The sequence below is a fragment of the Eutrigla gurnardus genome (assembly GCF_963514095.1).
Source record: "Eutrigla gurnardus genome assembly, chromosome: 18".
In the NCBI taxonomy this organism is placed as follows: Eukaryota; Metazoa; Chordata; class Actinopteri; order Perciformes; family Triglidae; genus Eutrigla; species Eutrigla gurnardus.
This window is the reverse complement of record NC_139929.1, coordinates 9,206,701-9,225,377: the sequence shown is the minus strand read 5'-3', so window position 1 is coordinate 9,225,377 and position 18,677 is coordinate 9,206,701. Positions and strand designations below refer to the sequence as shown.

General features: G+C 40.5%; 1 protein-coding gene across 1 annotated transcript in view; it reads left to right on the top strand.

Moving 5' to 3' along the window:
* The window catches only part of LOC311028666 (cadherin-12-like), a 102,499-nt gene that overhangs the window by 47,980 nt on the left and 35,842 nt on the right, over positions 1-18,677 (top strand). The window contains exons 3-5 of the mRNA XM_084033364.1: positions 12,012-12,306; positions 16,261-16,380; positions 18,193-18,360. Coding sequence (XP_083889490.1) covers positions 12,012-12,306; positions 16,261-16,380; positions 18,193-18,360 — 583 coding nt within the window. The remainder of the gene's footprint in view (positions 1-12,011; positions 12,307-16,260; positions 16,381-18,192; positions 18,361-18,677) is intronic.

Genomic DNA, 18,677 nt, shown 5'->3' with positions numbered 1-18,677 from the left:
TCATCCATATCTTATTTTTGGAAATTGGTATAAAGCAATGATGCGATCGTGTTCCACTGAACGTTTTGGCCGAGGCGTACGTCTCTACAATTTGTACGTTTCCTTGTGTTTTTTAATATTTTCTGCACTAACAAAGAAGAATGTAATGTTCTTAATGTTTTCTTTTGCCCATTGAAACATCTCCATTGGTGTCAGAATGTGGTTTGCATCAGTGGCCTGCAGACTTGCTCGTGCTGCAAGTCGCTTGTCACAGGCGGGTCTCTTTCATCGGGGATAAGGGGTTAATTTGTGATTTTCAGGAAATGAATGGCCAGCAGTCTAAATATTTAATTGTTTGCCATCACTGAGCATAATACTGAGTTATTTCCACTATTTTCATGCTTTATCATCACTAAATTCTCCCTGATCTACATTCCAGACTTCTGGGGAAAAAAAAGTCCAAAATGGTGCATTTTGACGAATAAAATTCATATCAAGGAGCTTCATAGTCAAAGGTTTTATTTCATTAAAAGAAAGAACAAATATGTATCTTTATCTGGTATAAATCCCATTAGGATCATCAAGTGCCCACGTGGTCATTTGGGGGTCCAAATATGGGGTTCCAAAAGAGTCACCTCTGCCCGGGAGGGTTTTTGGACCCCCATAAAACCCCCACCAGTGGTACCATACCCTTCAAATTCATTTTGGCAAGAGCAAAGGTCCCAAATATAACAAATACTCCTGTTTAGAATAAATGTGATCATTCATCGTGGTGCTAGGAGCACCCAAAAGTGAAAAATGATTTTGGACGTCAAAAAATGTTTTACACCCAAACAGTAAGGAGTGTTGATTCTGCCTGTAGAATTGTGAAGTACACATTACAATGAACTAACAGAGCAATTCTCAGCCTTCTATCACTATTAGAACAGAAATTATGGGCCTCCAGAAATGCCAACAAATGAAATGCGAAATTCCAATGTGTCAAAAAGGGGTGTGGCACTTGAAATTCAAATGGACGCCACGGGCAAACCGTTTGAGATATTGACCTGAAACTTCAGATTCCCTCGTTTGGTAACATAAGGCATATTTTCACCACTTTTCAGCAAAATCTGAGAGGTGTCATGTACATGATACCCCGATTTTGGCTGTTTTCACATGGAATGACCCAAATATAATGACCGCTTACCCCTGGTGGGTAAAAAAACAACAACACCACCACCACATCCCTCTGGCTTGCAATCCATACGGTTTTGTTCACATACACAAATGTTGAAGGGGGCTTACCCCCATGTACATTACAACAATGTTTCATCAATCATGGCTATAATAACCACCATTACAGAATGCAGATTATACATGTTGTGGAAGATACGTTGACCAAACGGCGTAAAATCTGGGCACGCTCAGAGATTTCCATGAACTGCAAACACCTAAATAATGAGTAATTTAATAGCAATAGATTGATAAAATAATCAATACAATAGGATTAGGATAAATACATAAGGGTAAAAAGTCTGAATTCATGATTCAGCGCCTTATTTTATGCCCGATAATGCTGCTATGATGTTTTCAAGCTCTTTTAAGTAATATATATTATCATGATGTGCTCAAAACAATTTTTAAACTACTAAGATAAGATATTTTTTTTTATATTCTAAATAAAAATACAATAACTAATCACTTAAATCATTTTAATTATGTGTTTTTACAGAATAGAAAACACATAGATGATAGCTGCTTAATTTTAACAAAGAGACATTTAGACTGTTTACAATGATTTTGCTTCTATTGGAAATATTTTTTCAGGACGTGTCAGGGAAGGGGGTAAAAACAATTAGTCAAAGCCAACATTTTCCAACACAGGAATGAAGGAAGAATCAAATCAATAAGACAAATAAATATTGATGTCAAATCTTATCCATTCTCATCCCTTGTTAGGGGAACAGTATAGCAAGACAATGTGTAAAACCCTATTTAGGCCGACAAGACAAATTATGCACTTGGCAAGAAAAAGCAGTCAGGGAATCAGTTCCATAAAAACGAACTCAGCAGCCATTAAGTTCAGAAAGTGAAAATCATCCCCATAACAGCCCATGCACCGAAGGTTAAAGACAAATCCAATCAATTTAGATAGTCACACTTAAGACCTAGAAATGGGAAAAAAGTCCCAGTACCCTTTACTGCAATACAGTGCATTAGGTGGCATGCAGTGGCATGCTCCAATGCCCCGTTTCACACACTTGCCAACTAAAGGTCGCTCATTTAAATACAAGTCAATAAAGCACTTTTGCTAGAAAGGGCAGCCCTGTGTCTCCTACAACTTGTTTATTCCTTTGCTTCCCGCCTGACAAGGAATGACCATCCTTCTTTTTATTGATGGCTCTCCCTCTCAGTCCCACCCACACCTGGCTGAGATTTATTACTGATGTGGAGCCCGCAATTTAATCTTTCAATGAGGACCTATAAGAAGGACATAAAAAACGCTCCAACAAGACTTATGCACCAGGTCCAACAAAGAGAGATTCCATCATCTGACCGTATTCACCAGCCTTACAAGTGTGTTACACATTGTTAAATATGGTTCAGTTTAAATGCTTTGGAATTTAGCTGTAAAATGCATGAAAACCCAAAGAGGCCTATATAAAAGCAGCGAACCGGTTTACACACTATGGCATTGATAGCCATTGTTGTAAAATAATATAGTGGGATTGGCTGCAAAGCCAGCAGGTAATTAGCATCAACTCCAAAATCACAGGCTTCATAACTTGATTGCTTGGTAGTGTTCCATGCAGAGGTCTGTTCACTGACCTAAAGCAAAGCAAGGCGACTACTCAGGCAAACAGTCTAAACAAAGTGGCAAACAATTATCTTGTTGATGTATCCATGGCATCCATAAAGCATGCCTAATGTAGTAACCGATTGTCTGACGCAACAAAGCTGCTATCCTTAAGATGGGGAACATAACACACAAGTACATACTACATCAACAATTAGATGACCCTTGACTCCATTGTTAACACAGTGATTTAAAAGGAATTATACTCAGGGATATGGGTATACCTTTAAATGCCAGTAAAGAAACTGCAGTAAATGTGTGGATTATATAAAATGTGTATAACACACAGTAAAACGGCATGATCTTATCCCTAAATTAATCCAGAAATGTGTTGCCCAAGTAATTCACTGTCAAATGCAAAGTAATTGGAAAGGATTGCACTCTCGGAAGGCTGTGCACGAGGTGTGCCGGTGATTCAGCCGCTCGTTAGAACATATTAAGAGGTTGAGGGCTTTTACAATTGTAATGCATGTTGATGATGAATGTTGCGGGAAATTCTGAAAAGCACATCTGAAATAAAAGCTAATGATGCCATTCATCTGTCCTGCCAAAGTAATATATTTCATATATTTTGTCCTCATGGGTAATAGACTTTTTATCCTGAATTGCCCGGATCATATTTCCAAACGTTGCACTAATGTCCCAATCAGTATCACTTACTTCCGTGGTCAACGTTCTCCATTTGTTCCTTGGCATTGATGGGCAATATTGTTGGGACTCTGGGTAGAAAATTGCATTCTGTATGTTGTATCAATATTACTATATTGTGTAATCAGGTGTGATATGAGAAAAGGGAATAAAGCCTTAACCCCAGTCCCGAAGATCGATAACAATCATGTACATTAATGTGATGCGTCAAAAATCATTCTTACGTCCATGATATGCTCTATGCAAAAGATAACCTCACGTGAAAACACATTTTTGGAAATGTTTTGTAGTGGCTTCTTATTGAATTGCATTGGTTTCTCCGATTGTTGACGTAAGTAAGTTGTATACAACCACAGGGTTTTACAAAATGCCCATCTCCAACTGCAGGTGAGATGTGCGAAGCACTGAATTTGAATTACGATAATATAGCCCCAGAGGTGGACATTTCTCAAGAGCTTCTATCTTTTGTCAAACAACCTCGCCTATATCTGTCAATGTCATCCCATCTGGTGCTCTATCCCTCTCCCCCACACTCATACACAAACACACACATTCCCATATGTTTTCTGTGCTTGCATATGTACCAGTATAGCCGCCTGTGTGTAAAGTATGTGTGCGTGACACACCCGAGATAGCAAGCTCCAGGCTGTCGGCGGCAAAGAAATGGCTCGCAAGCCAATATCGATCAGCTATAATAAGCTTGCAGCATTTGACACAGTGTTTTTCTTTCTATCAGCAGCTCACCAGTGCACCGGCTACCCGGGAGAACTTTCCTTCTCAGGCAGTCACAGTGTGTGACGATGACATGTCACTGGCCTGACACTGCACAAACTCGGGGCCCACTTACAACATACCAGTACTGACACTCTGTCCTTACATTACTGGGATGGAAGAACAGTGGTTGAATGGTTGTTGGATTGAGGGGTAGTTACAGACCGAATAATGAGTAGCATAAAAATAAATTTAAGACTGCAGTAGGGCACAAAAGGACCAATGGATCCAGATATATTACACTTATTAACAGCACGCAGTATGAATTCTGATGGATAAAAGACTATATGCCCTGGTTTAGCTTCAAGTGTAACCCGCTGTTAAATCAGATCAGAATCAAATTATTCACACAATATAATAAATATAGAAGAAATCACATTGTGGCATCAATAAAGGGGTATATTTATGACATACATTGGTAAATATTGCTCCCTCAACATGGAGAGTTAATGTGGGTTTGTGTTATTGTTGTCACAATACCTAAAGTGTGCCTTTAATACAATCCCCTGCCTAAAATTCCTTTATATGACATAATCCACAGATATTTTGTCTAACTGCAGGTTAAGATGAGGAGAACAAGTGTGAATTAGGGTTGGGCCGATATCCGGTTTCACCGGTTGGGTGTACAAGTGATTAAAATAATGTGTTCATTTATAAACGGATCGGCGAGTGTCCGAGTCCGCCAGTGCGCAAAATGAGGCCGCCACGCTGCGGAGCGAGCCGAGGCCGGCATGACAGAGATCACATTTCAGTCGAAGGTGGGAGGGGGAGATGCGCATGCAGTACCTTGTGTTTGTTTACTTCGACGTTTTGAAGACACATTACTAGGCGACACACCACCAGAGCATTTAACAGGCTGTGAATATCCAAAGAAGATAAAAAGCCGCTAGTTCCTCATACAAGGCCGCCGTTGTACGCAGCAACACCTATATGATGCACAGCAACTTCGCTTGCGGTTGAAGAGTCCTGCTAGACGAGCAAAAGTTCACCTTTCATAGTTGTTTTGAAGCCACGGGCTAATCGGAATTCCGACACTCATTGAATATGTCACACGGCCTGCGGCGCCGCATGCATCTCTCGTTCCGCAAAGCCGGGATGCTTTGTAAAATGAGACACCATTGCGGCCTTACGCCACGAAGCAGAGTTATTTGTAAACGCTACAATCGCGGAATATTTTCTACTTTCTGTGATTCAGGCGCACTCTTCTGTGTACAAAAACAAAAGTATGACTCAGGAGAGCCTGCTATGGCAAGTGCGACGCCTAGTGGGAAAGGTCGGTATAACCGGTTCGGTCTGGTCTTTGGCTTAGTATCAGAAGTTGTACTACATACTAGGCTTGGGCCGGATTAAACATTTTCAAACCGGCCCAACCCTAGTATGCAGTACCACTTTCAGAATGTTTACTGATATGTTAACGTACTTGCTGGTGGTGGTAGGTGGCTGGGCCATTCAAGGATGACAATGTTGGCTGGCTATCAACAAAGAGGTGCTGCCTTCATAAGCATTCCTGAGAGGAGCGCCTCATAAAATACCCGGTGCAGAAATCCAATTACAGCATTTTCTACAGAGGTTGGTTACATTCTCCTCTGAAATCACTCAAATTAATCAATATGCGGATTTACTGCACCGCAAATGAGGGACCATGTGCTGCAAATCCTGAAAGTAACGGAGAGCACCACCCTCTCTCATAACCAAGAATTCCCAGTACTGCACACTCACGATCCTAAGTATGTGACTATGTTCACATCCAGTACAGATAAGCCATCATTCTTCCCAGCTGTTGAGTAGCTTCAGTCGATAGAAGTATTTTTCACTAATAGGAGATGAGTAATGGACCTGCCGATATTTGTTTTGACAACACTACTGATGCACTGGGCTGGCGGGCAATCTGCATTGCCTCAACTGGTCCAGACAGGGCAAGATGGCCTATAATAGCTTGAGAGAACATTGCAGAAATTACAGTTCACGGCTTTGAATTCTACGAAGTCTAATGCATGTCAGAAAAAATGCTTTAAATCATGGCCTGATTAGATGAAGCAAGACAGCTAAATGATGCCAGAATCATGCGATTCACAAAACCAGTCTCAAATGTAAATGCGAAATGTTCGACGGTCTTGAAAATTGTGAACACAGAGGGAGGTAAAAAAACACCATGAATGAGAACATAATTACTCCAACAGATGGTGCGAGTTTGGATGGGGATAGGAATCTGTTTTCCAGTTCCTCGGACTCTACCTGCTTCTTTTTTCTAGCTGCCTTGTCAGCTGGTACCCTGAGCAGTTTGTGTTGCTAATTATGCTGATCATTAAAAATGGAGTGTAAAGACATTCTCGCCATCATATGGGTGCATACCATATATTAAATATATTACATTTTATATTAAGCAAAACTCTTTTTAGGATCGACATACAGTAAAGGTAATTGACTCAGTTAACTTGATTAATGTTTGTTTTGTTTTTTTTAAATGAGAAAACCCATTACATGAAAGGAATGGAGATTGTTTCTCCTCTTTAGTAAAATCACTTATTTTCTTTTGACACACTGTTGAGACTGCCGTGGCTGTGATTCCTCCTCTTGTCTTTTGTACCCACTGGATGTTTAATAGCTTAAAAAAGAAGCCCTTGTCTGCCTCCCTATTAATTAATTATTTCATAGATTTGATAATTATTGTTTGAGGAATATCATTTTAATTAATGCCAGTCAACTTTCACTTACCTATAATTAACAAGGCCTATTCTTTGCATTTGCTTTCCATCTTTAATTGTGCAGTTCTAAATCATTTGCAGGTGCCTCTTCTGAGTACTTGTATTGAACAAACTGCAAACATGAAAAATATGCTCCAAGTTTTTTTCCAACTTTGTCAGTCAAAGGATAACTAAATACAAGCCCCTCATTAATCATAAATACAAAGTAACAATTCATTCAATAGTACAAACTGTAAGTCTGCAAAACGTTTACAGTTTACTAATTCAGTTTCAGTTAATAGGAATGCACAGCATGAAACAGGCAGATCCATACCAGCAGTAATTATTATCTACATGGCAATGGTTACCTGTCTTGGAAACTATTAAGAATACCTGAGCAAAATGATGGAACCCAAAACAATCGCCCTGCAACGGATACAACTGTGAAGCCTACAATGCTTCAGTAAGGTGTTGATTCAGCTCTAGAAGGTAGTGTCTCCAGGACTGGGTGACAGCTTAATACGAACAGATTGTAATATACTGCAATTGCAATCTGTATGTCACTGTATGAAAAATCCTCAACAAAAATGGATCACATTTTCATAATGGTATTTATTGAAATATGTGTATGAGTGGCATGCTTTCTGTCAGCAGTGTGTTCTTTCTTGGCTAGTTCTAACAAGCAAAGGATTGTGGACCCTATTATGACTACATTGTTGCAACAGTCCATCTGCCTCTCTGATCTCTCCGGTACGCCACAAGCAAAAAAAGTAGCAACTTTCATCATGCTCACGAGCGAGACTGTAGCTCGTTGGTACTGTCGTGTCATCTCCCTGACAGGACAAAACGTGACGAAACCATGCCGTGGATCGTGCGAATGGATTGCGAAAGATTACGGGATTATGGAACAATAGAATACAAGATGGATAATAAATGAACAGAGACACCAAACAGCTACTGTTGCTACAAGATCCCCCTGTTACTGTCTGATAAAAACATAGGGTACTGGAATGCACAGTGTTTTATTAAAGACGAGGGCTAACCTTGAAGCACAGGTTCCTGGGGAGCACCTGAAGGCAACTACGCTCTTTAACCATGCCGACAGCCAAAAGGCCCACAAGAAATGGTTGCCTTTCATTAGCCACAACTAAAATGGATCATTGCATTGTGTCTGTTTTATCTATGCATACAAAAAAGCAATCCATCCCCTAGTGTTTACACATTGTACATGTTTAAACACTAGGTTAAAGTTTAAGTTTATAAATGTTTCACACAGAAACCCTGAAAAAGAGTCACTTTTTTTGCAAAGATTTACATACATAAGGCTGAAATCCGAGTGGGCTTTAGGCGAGTAATAATTGCTGTGCAGCCTCATGTACAGACGTGGCAGACATTCCATTTCACAAAACTAAACAGCGATGAAAAATAACTATGATCATTACTGCTCAAATAATGCTCCCCAATGTGTCTGAGAGGAACAGTTTAATTAGAGGGGGGGCTCACTGCCCAATATTACAGGGGACTGCTTCATTTCTCTACAAAGCCAGACATAAAAAAACAGCTACCACAGGCCTGCACATACACACAGGCGAGCTAATGGCACGATGGCCCCAACCCAAAAAGCATTGAAAAGATCAGAATACATTAATGTACAGAAGACATGTTGGGGGGCATTGTGAGCAAATCCACCACAGTATTCATTTCCAACTTGCCACCCAAGATTTGGATTAAAAACTCAGAATGTAACTACATTTCACAATGCTAAATCAAAAATAAATCACTAAAGATTACTTATGTAGTAAATTATTTAAAGCCATAAAGTTGAAACCGAAACCTTGCTGGCTTGGTGCCAAATCAATAATTATTGAACCACACCCACGTTTTAGCAACATGCCATCCCTCGCAATGATGAATCCACAACCATTACCGATCAAAGTTGTTCCCCAATTTGTCTGATGATGATATGACCTGACAAATAAATGCTCATGACTAATGAGAAGCAACATTAATAGATGATGATGAATCCACAAAACATCACCATCACCAACAGCCCCACACTGCAGGTGAAGAAAACCATGACATACATTCATGCAAATTGGCAACTCGGTGGTAACATTTGTACAATGGCATGGCAGCCCACAAATAGAACAACATCACCTTTTGTAGTCAGCCGTAATCTGCCATCTAATTCGTAATTCCATCTGTGGGAAAAGGCATGAAAATATCCCTTTGTATGCACAATATGTGTGTATAACTCGACTTGCAAGATTTTCAACATGTTAAGATAGGTATTTTGTGCAACAACAACAAAAAGACACATTATACAATCATACATTGCAATACAAGATTTGTGATCAGCAAACAATTCACACGTCAGACAAACGAGGAGCACAGCAGCCAACAAAAGCAAAATGACATGGCGTCCTGGACACCAAACAGCATAACACAGAGCGTACAATACAACACAATGAAATAGGAAATAAAAGAGAACATGACTTCCTTACACAACACGTGGCTGTGCATATGTGCAAACTAAGGCAAGCACATCAGACTGGGCAATATGTTTTCAAATAAATATCCCACTGATAAACCTATAGGTCACGTAGAGAACCGAATATGAGGATGGGTGCATTAAATCGTGTTGCACTGCATTCCATCTTTGCAACATCAACAACTCGTTTGTTAGTGTCCACTAGTGATACTTTGATAAAATAACATGATTTGGATCGTATCATCAACGAACAGTTCGCCTGAGCGCCAATAAATTATCCCCCAGCTCTGCGTGTACACACACACACACACACACACACACACACACACACACTAAAAACTACACTGGAGTAAATGTATCACAACATCACACACATCAGCACAATATCACGACAGCAGAAAAAGGCCAGGCGACCTCCAAGCACCACAGGATACTCAAATGAAGCCAGGTCCTACCTTGTTGAAGTCTCAAGCCAAACAGTTGTCCAGAATCCCGAACTTTCCAAGCCGACTTCAGGATTACTGGTCTGGAGAAGTCCACTTAAGTTCACCTCCGTAGGAAAGTCCCGTAAATTCAGCATCACTGACGTCATCCCGACGTCTTACCAGCATTTGCACGTAGTAACTTTTTTTCTTTTTAAATCAACCTATTTCTCTCGTCGGGTTTGCACAGCTTCTTCGCGCGAGCTGTCCTCCTGCACATTCGCACTTTCACTTCATGTGCCCGTACTTTAAATAAAGTAAAAAAGAAATAGCCATATTTACTGTATCAAAGTACCTGGGGACGTTTATCTGCATCCTCTCGTCTTCGGCAAAACGCTGATGAGGACGAGGTGTGCACCTGTGCGTTTCACCCCCCTGGGAACGAGAAGAGGATGGCTTCCTTCTTCGTTTCCAATTTGTTTCCTCGTCTCCTTGTTTTATCTCCTTATAGCAAGGGTATGGAATACTGGCTTGGATGAGGGAAAAGATAAATAGCCTGAGGAAGTCTACACTTGTTCTCAAGTTTGGATCCCAGTTAATTGGTGCTATTGAGATATCTATAATTAAATACTAGTCTGCTTCAGTACTTTTTTTATGTTTTCTTTACTGACAAAGGAATCAGATTATTTATTGTTCACAATATTTATATGGACAATACATACTCTGCATTTTAGATTGCATAAAATGTGATTGGACCTTATTCAACAAGTGACATTTGCTAGACTTAAGTCACACATTTGAGTAGCAATGAATAATGCACCGTAGATAAGCACATCACATGCCATGCTACGTTTGTATGAAGTGGGGCAATTTGCACTGAAACACCATTTACTCCCCGCCGCTTGTGCCTTGTTTTAAACCGTAACCTAGAGAGAATTTTGAGCTCCATTTCAAATTTCCTCCCCTCTCCATTGCTGCAATCACCATGGAGGTTCACTGGGAAATTAGCTATGTGGAAATGATAGCTTTTTTTTACCTGTGGGGTAAAAAGGGACATAGTGAATTCCTGCAAAAAGGAGAGTGAGTGTGAGGATTCAGTCATTAGCTGGTACATGACAGCTTAACTCTGGGATGGTTAGCGAAATATCTCTATGGCAGATACTACGCAACTAAAACATGTTGATAAGGATACCGTGGCTGGTGTTAATATTAATTGATATTGTATAGCAAGCCAGCAAACAAAAACCCCAAATATTCATTCAGACAGTTTGATGACACCATTAAAAAGTTACCCTGACCACTCTGTTAGACCTTGTCTCCTACAAAATGATGTTCCAATAAAGCTACACTCTCAATTATAGAGATTCTAGAGAAACATATATTTTTTGCATAATGGTCACAGTTTGAAAAAGTTTGAAGCATGTAGTTCATTCATAGTAGTCAAGTATCTCTGTGAAAGATATGGAAGATTTTTACTGAAAATCAGTATTCATGTATGGTGATGATCACGTAGCATTAAAACCCTTAAATATTTAAAAGGGTTTGAATTGTATGACTTATCTCCCCAGGGAGGTAAACACAACTATGTCAATAGGCTTTCTGCCGGGAACCCATAGTGTGTTTGTCTTGTACAAAGAGAGCTGCCATGGCCCTGGATCTGTATTAACAAAGATGTTCTCTGGCTGGAGTAGAGTCATATTTTGCAACTGTTCCGAAATTCGTCAGGTCACAGACCTCCACTGTCAGGTGAAGGAATTAGAAAGTGTTAATGTGGAGTATTTACCGCTACCGTTTTCACAGTCTGATCGATGCCACTGATGAAAAACTCCTATTGAGACATGACAAGATTTCAGGGTCATGCCTGAATAGAAATGGGCCTATGATGTTGAAGAGTTATCACTGCAGTGTAATTGCAAAGAGTGAATACATTATTTATGAGAGATTTAGCCTCATTAATCTGTGAAACGTTCCGGAAGCGCAATCATTTTATTTTTTCTCATGACTTAGTGTTTTGCAGATCTTCGCAGGGACATGCATTTGCTCTTTGATGCGCAGCCAGTTTCCTTGACTGTCTTTGTAAAATAGTCTTCTTTGACAGCTCTTCCCCAGTGCTTTCATTGAATCATTATGTGTGCCAATGTTTGCACTCAACCTGTCTTTTTTCCTCTTTCGTCTTGCAGCTGCACACTGACCTCGATAGTGGGGACAATGGGGTGAAGTACACTCTCTCGGGAGACGGGGCTGGCTCCATTTTCACAATTGACCAAACAACAGGGGACATCCATGCCTTAAGGAGCCTTGACAGGGAGGAGAAGCCTTACTACACACTGCGCGCCCAGGCTGTGGACATCGACACCAATCGGCCCCTAGAGCCAGAATCCGAATTCGTAATCAAGGTTCAAGACATCAACGACAATGAGCCAAAATTCCTGGAGGGACCTTATACGGCCAGCGTACCTGAGATGTCACCAGTAGGTCAGTGACTTTGTGCAGTGGCTTGTCTTCTTCACTTAAGATAGAGAAGCCTGTAATTTTCTTAACTGATTAGAATAATTTGCACTGACAGCTTTGTTTTCTCCACTTGAACTATGGAACAAAAGTTTGCTCCATCACAGGTACAACCAGAGGGGCAAAGCTGCTCCCTCAAGATTTTGACATTTCAGAGATCCAGTTATTCTTGGTGTGCCCCTGAGTATATTTCACAGCTTTGTCTTCATACATCCCCCACAACCCCCCAGGGAGAACAGATCAAGGTAATTCACTGAGAGAATGGTTCCTCTTGATCTGAATGGCAAAGAATCCCTCAAAACTCCAAAATCAGCGGTCTCTAGAGTATGGGTATGAAAGGAAAAACAACAAAGCTAGTGCACATTCTAAATCATAAACAATTTCAGTCAACAGTTTACTGTAGAATCAGAGAAGCTTTCAAGTCGATCAAAACATCTAGTGTGACCATGGAAACAAGAGTATAGTGATTAGCTTAGACAGAGCAACCCAGTGAATGAACCTAGTAATTCACAAAGACTGGGTCGGGACCCACAGGAGATTTTATTAAGGTCGCCAAATTCTTTAATCTTTTATTTAGGATGTTTATCTACAGTACTTCTCTGTGCCACATGAGGGAGCCTGAATACTCGCATGTTTTAATAAATTGCCCACGTTTAACATTGAATCTAATAAGGAAGGCAAGCATTGTTTTACTGATGACGGGGGGAAAGAGAGCCTGTTAACGCCACCTAAATGCATGTACTAGATTGAGCAATTATATAAAAATGGTTTCATTCATAGAAAGGGCCCATTGTGAAATTGGGTTGCAATGGTTTGTAATTAAAAAAAAAAAAAAGTTAAGCTGGGATTACAGTTCTGTGCGTCCGAAAAGCAAAATACAATTCTTTATTTCAAGTATGTTGAAAGATATTACACAACATGTTTGCTTGGTCAGTGCTCAAATGCTTAACATTTTGACACTCCAGATACCCATTTAGCATCACTTTTGCTTCCATCAGTAACTCTGTGTCAATATATGCTCTTTACAGCCAGAATGTCTTTTCAAAAATAAACTTCTGTCCTCAAAGAAAGTTAGCTTTCTATAATAGGTCATGTGACTATCTACACTAACGGTTCATGTTACTAACGGCTGTTGTGACAAAATGTCAACTGTACTTTTAGTGTCACATGGGTCACCAACAGCAGTTTTCTGCATGAAACTCAGCTACCCTTCCGCCCTGTCTGGAATAGCGCCCTCTTTATACTACATCTGTTTTTTTTTGGATTATAATATGTGATTTCCAACGCAGCCTGTGATCAAGATCTGGCCCAAAATCAGATCAATTTAAGTGCTAAATTCTTTTGTATGCTAAAACTGGAGATGGTGATTTAATAGAAAACAATGCTAAGTAGACTACTTACTGCCACTCATTCCAGCTGAAGGAATACAAATCACAAGAAGCAGAATGTGTTGGCAAATTATCCAGAGTGACACCACTATCAGAAATATCTAAGCTGAGAATACAATGGTTTACAAGTTTAAACCATCCCCTGACATTAATTTGTTGGGAGAAGTTATATTTACAAAAAGATTAGCATCAAACCTAATAAAGTCTTTATCAATATCAACAAGACTGGCGTGATCAATGGGTCCATTAACGCTCACATCCCTCTTTGGCTAGAATCTTCTTTTTTATGAAAGCAGGGAGAAACAAACACAAAGGGATCGGGGATGGATGCTGAACATAAATATGCAATGATGGTTGGTAAGGAAGACCAATCAATGGCCTGAAATCATTCATGGTGGTAATCCAGAGTATCCATTAGACTATATATATTTAAACATATACATATAGATATATACATATAATCTATAAGAAACTCCAAACATTTTAAGGTGAGTCCACACCGGAAGAACTGCCCGACTCGCGTCGGTAAATGAAGTTGGGCTACTTAATACGGCCGACTCGAACAACGACATGGGCGGTTCACACCTACGGAATTACAGCCGACGCCATACGTTCCGCGCTTGCACGAGATGTAATGTCTCCAAAACAACAGGCGGCGCTAATCTGTATTGTGGGCCAAAAAACACGAAAACCGGAAGTAGCCGGTCCTCTCTAGACCATAACACAGAGCACGCTGTCCTCACCTGTCACTGTTGTCAGCAGAGTGAGGTTGTAGACTGTAGTTGTGATTACTCTCTGAATGGAAAAATGTCAAATGTAAAATGTAACCCGATTCCGCTGTTTATCTGGTATGTTTACCATCGTCACTTCCGGGCTTCACTGATTCGCTAGTCAAGCTGCTAGCCTCCACCAATCAGAATGGTAAAAGAATGACCGACTCGAATGGCGGATTATACATTTGAATCGGCTGAAATGAACGCCGACGTGGGCCGATTCGAGCGACCACACCAAGTAGACTCATGTCAAAGACGCCAACTCTCTCAAAGACGCCGATTTTCGGTCCGGTGTGGACTCGCCTTTAAATAGTTAATATCAGATTTTTACATGGCACGCCCCAATCTGTCTTTTGATTGCACTCGTTCTTCTCTCTTTCTCATCATATTTGAACATAAATTCTGCATGCATTGTGTGTTGTGCCATGTTAATTGGTTCCATCTGAATGCATTACAGCAACTTGTTGAATATTGTGATATAAACAATATTTAATTAAGTCGGATAGATAATCTATATTTTTGCAAAAACTCTGCATTCTCCTCCTGCGTTTATCAGCTCTGACCTTTCACGTAATTTCCTCCACCTAGTTTTTACTCACACACCCGCATTTCCATAATTGCTGGAATTTAATCAGCTTGTTTAAAGTCCTATCCAAGTTAAAAAGCATCACCTGGAAATGCGTAGGTGTCTGCAAAGCTTAAAGGCTTTTAAACTTTGGCTCTGAGCTCTACATGGTGATCCCCTCTCCCCTGCTGTACAGGAAACCAGTTTAATTGTGTTATCTCATCTATTGTGTATTTGTGTTGGAAGAGGATGCAGTCCGGTACATCTTATCAGGCATGTTTAGACACTAATCTCTCTCACCTAATGTTTTAATGCCATTGTCACCATCTGCTCGGGCAGCAAATCCCATTTAATACACAACAAGTTCTTTAAAGACAACTAGGAGCTTACCAGATTTTTAAATGAATGGCTGGTGTCTCCCTGTTCATAAAAGTGTCCCACAACTCCTGCATCTGAAAATACACGGCGTGTTTTTTTTCAAGATAGCCAGATGTGGCTGTGTGATTGATGCATGTGCACCGAGCTGTCTGACTGTGAAGGCGTTCGTGTCATCCTGTCTGCAAGTCGTCTTTTTAAAGAATCTGCCCATCTGCTCAAGAGAAAAACAGGCTTGTGTTGTTACAAAATAGTTAAGCTGACAAGGCAATTTTTTTTGGTTACTCTGCCCTTAAACTGGAAACTCTGGATAGAGTCTGTTGAATTTAAATGCATGGTAAATAAGGAGCTTGTTCACTGCCAGCTAGTTAATGAGGATGAGCCAAACCTCCAACAAGTAATTATTCTGTCCTCTTCCTGCAGCAGTTTGGATGACTGCCATCCTAATACTATTCTTGCCTTGGCCCTTTGTTTTCTTAATGGTAGCACTGTTTAATGAATGGTCGCACAAGAGTTTTTTGTTGTATTTTTTCTACTCTTGCTTTATTTTATTTTTTTAATCATGCCCATTCCAAACATATGGGAAAACAGGAAAATCGAATGTCATCGCAACACTCCTCCACACGCCTCCTCACCGCAGTCTATCAGCGACTTTGACCATCCCTTATTAGCCGTAGCTTCCACAGTTGTAATTCATCATGCATTAGTGTCAGGTGAGATCGTTCAGTAAACTGATGAACTTCAAAGAGTTTGGATTGCAGTCCCGTGAGGACACAAATTAAGTCAAAGTCAATATGTCTTCCCACGCCTTTTCCCCCAGGGACGTATGTGACGCAAGTGACAGCCTCAGATGCAGATGACCCCACCTATGGAAACAGCGCTAGAGTGGTATACAGCATCCTCCACGGCCAGCCCTACTTCTCTGTTGACCCTAAAACAGGTAAAGTATCTTGACATTTAAAATAGCTGATATATTATGTGATATTTGATATTGATATTTTATATTGGCTGCGTTAAAATTGGTTGGATTGTAGTGACGGCAGCTGTTGAAAACACAACCAGAATGTGTAGGTGTCCTCTTGAAAGCCTTCAATCAATATCAAATGAATACTAATCTGTGTTTATTATCTCTGCCAACCATTTACATAAATTACTACAAGCAACCATGAATGCATCCAGCTGAAAGTCACCAGTTGACACGGTCACTCATTAAACTGAAACACATGTTGCTCTGAAACACTCGTGATCCTGTCGGGGGACTTGACTCTCGACTGATTGAATATCTAAACAGAAAGCTGAACATACAACCACCAAACGGTTTAATGCTAAACTGTTTCAATTCAGTTATGCATGCATATTTTGCATATAAAAAGGTCTATTGTGCGGTGAAATGCACTTGTCTGGACTGTTAGTCCTGAATTAAATATATGATTGCGTGTCCTCTACAGTGTTGTGTGGACCAGTGTAAGCATATATCATGAGAATAAAAGTGGTCCCAGAACTGATAAAAAGGACACAGGCTTTCTTATAAAGACGATATCAAATGATACATTTAAATCAAGCAGTTTTAATATCAACAATGTTGTATAGTTAAAAAGCAGAATACAGCTTGGATACATTTATCAAATGCTACAATTTCCACATTGGCTGTGATTGCGAGCTTGCCCGGGTGCAGGAACGGCATTCGAGTACAAAGACCCTTATGCAACCTATCAAAATGTCAATGTTGTGTCGAGTAGGCAAGCAAACTGCTGTAGCTGGTAGTTTGAACTGACATCACCGCAAGACAAATAACACAATAGCATCTGATGCTGAAGCCTTATTTTGTTATTTTCACATTATTTACACATGCACTTTGCTGGTGTAGGCGGTTCGGTGTCATAGGCAGTAAAAAAAAAAAATATGTTGCAGAGGGGCAGCGAGGCAGGGTATGGCAGATGACTGCTCTAAATCTGAAACACCTTCACAGCACCAGTGTTTGCCGGCAGTGGGCTGCTTTTGGCTTCCCATCTGGGGCAGTTCAAAGCATACGAAAATAGGTTCATACATATCTCACACGGCAGATACGGTGAAATCCATGGCTGATTACGCCGCTCATCCCAGAGCTTTACAGAGCACATGCTGTGACTGTATTTCAAACTGATGTTGGCAAAAAAAAAAAAACAGTTGAAGTGAATGTTTGCCCTGCTGGGCCTGCAGCTATCTCACATCAACAACTGGAACAAACGCTGCGAGGTACAAGGTGAATAAGGGAGAGACACCCCCTAGTGAACCATGAATATAGTGTACAGTGTTGTGTACCACACGTTAGGGGTCTGCGGATCAAATGCTACATCCTCACTATATTATCTATAGTAAGAGGAGGAGAAAAAGTGCAGACCCACCTAGCTGTCCACTTCCTTTTAGCCTGGCAACCTCCCACTGACCTAGCCATTAATCTGCAGTACAAACGCTCTCTGATCTCAGGGTCTCTGATCCTCAAGTGGATCGTTATATAGCTTCACCAGAGTTCCTGATTGAATGTCAAGTGTCTCCAGTTTGTCAAATGACCTCTATTTCAGCCTTGGTCAGAGATGCACAAGCGGCTGCATCGTGGGGAGTGAGCTCCTCATAGGTGGAAATGTATTGTGCTTTTAGCATCAAACGTATTTCAGGATTTTATGTTTCTTCCCTTTTGTCTTTTTTGTGTTGGCTCACTGTCTCTATCGCTCACTCTCCTCCTTTATTTCCTATCTGTCTTGCTGTACACCAGGGGTTATAAAGACGGCCTTGCCCAATATGGACCGAGAGGTGAAGGAACAATACCAGGTATTAATCCAGGCCAAGGACATGGGGGGCCAGCTGGGGGGGCTGGCTGGGACCACCACCATCAACATCACCCTCAGCGATGTCAACGATAATCCACCCAGGTTCTCGAAAAGTGAGTGCCCATTGTAGATAATTGACAAAAATAATCATGATAATTGCTGTTTTACAACACCAGCTTCCATTTTTGTAAAAATAATAATAATGCAGATAACCTCACAAAAGGTTCACACATTTCATGATCACGGAATAAACACTGCAATTACAATAGGGCAGGGGGTATTCATCATGTCTTCCCCTGTAATTGGTTTTCATTATTTGCCATTATGTGCTGTTGTAAGCAAAGGCCTGTTTATTTAGCATGATTGCATCGACATAGTCCTGGCAAATACACTAGGATTGGTTATTTCGCTCATGGGGCACCCTTCTATA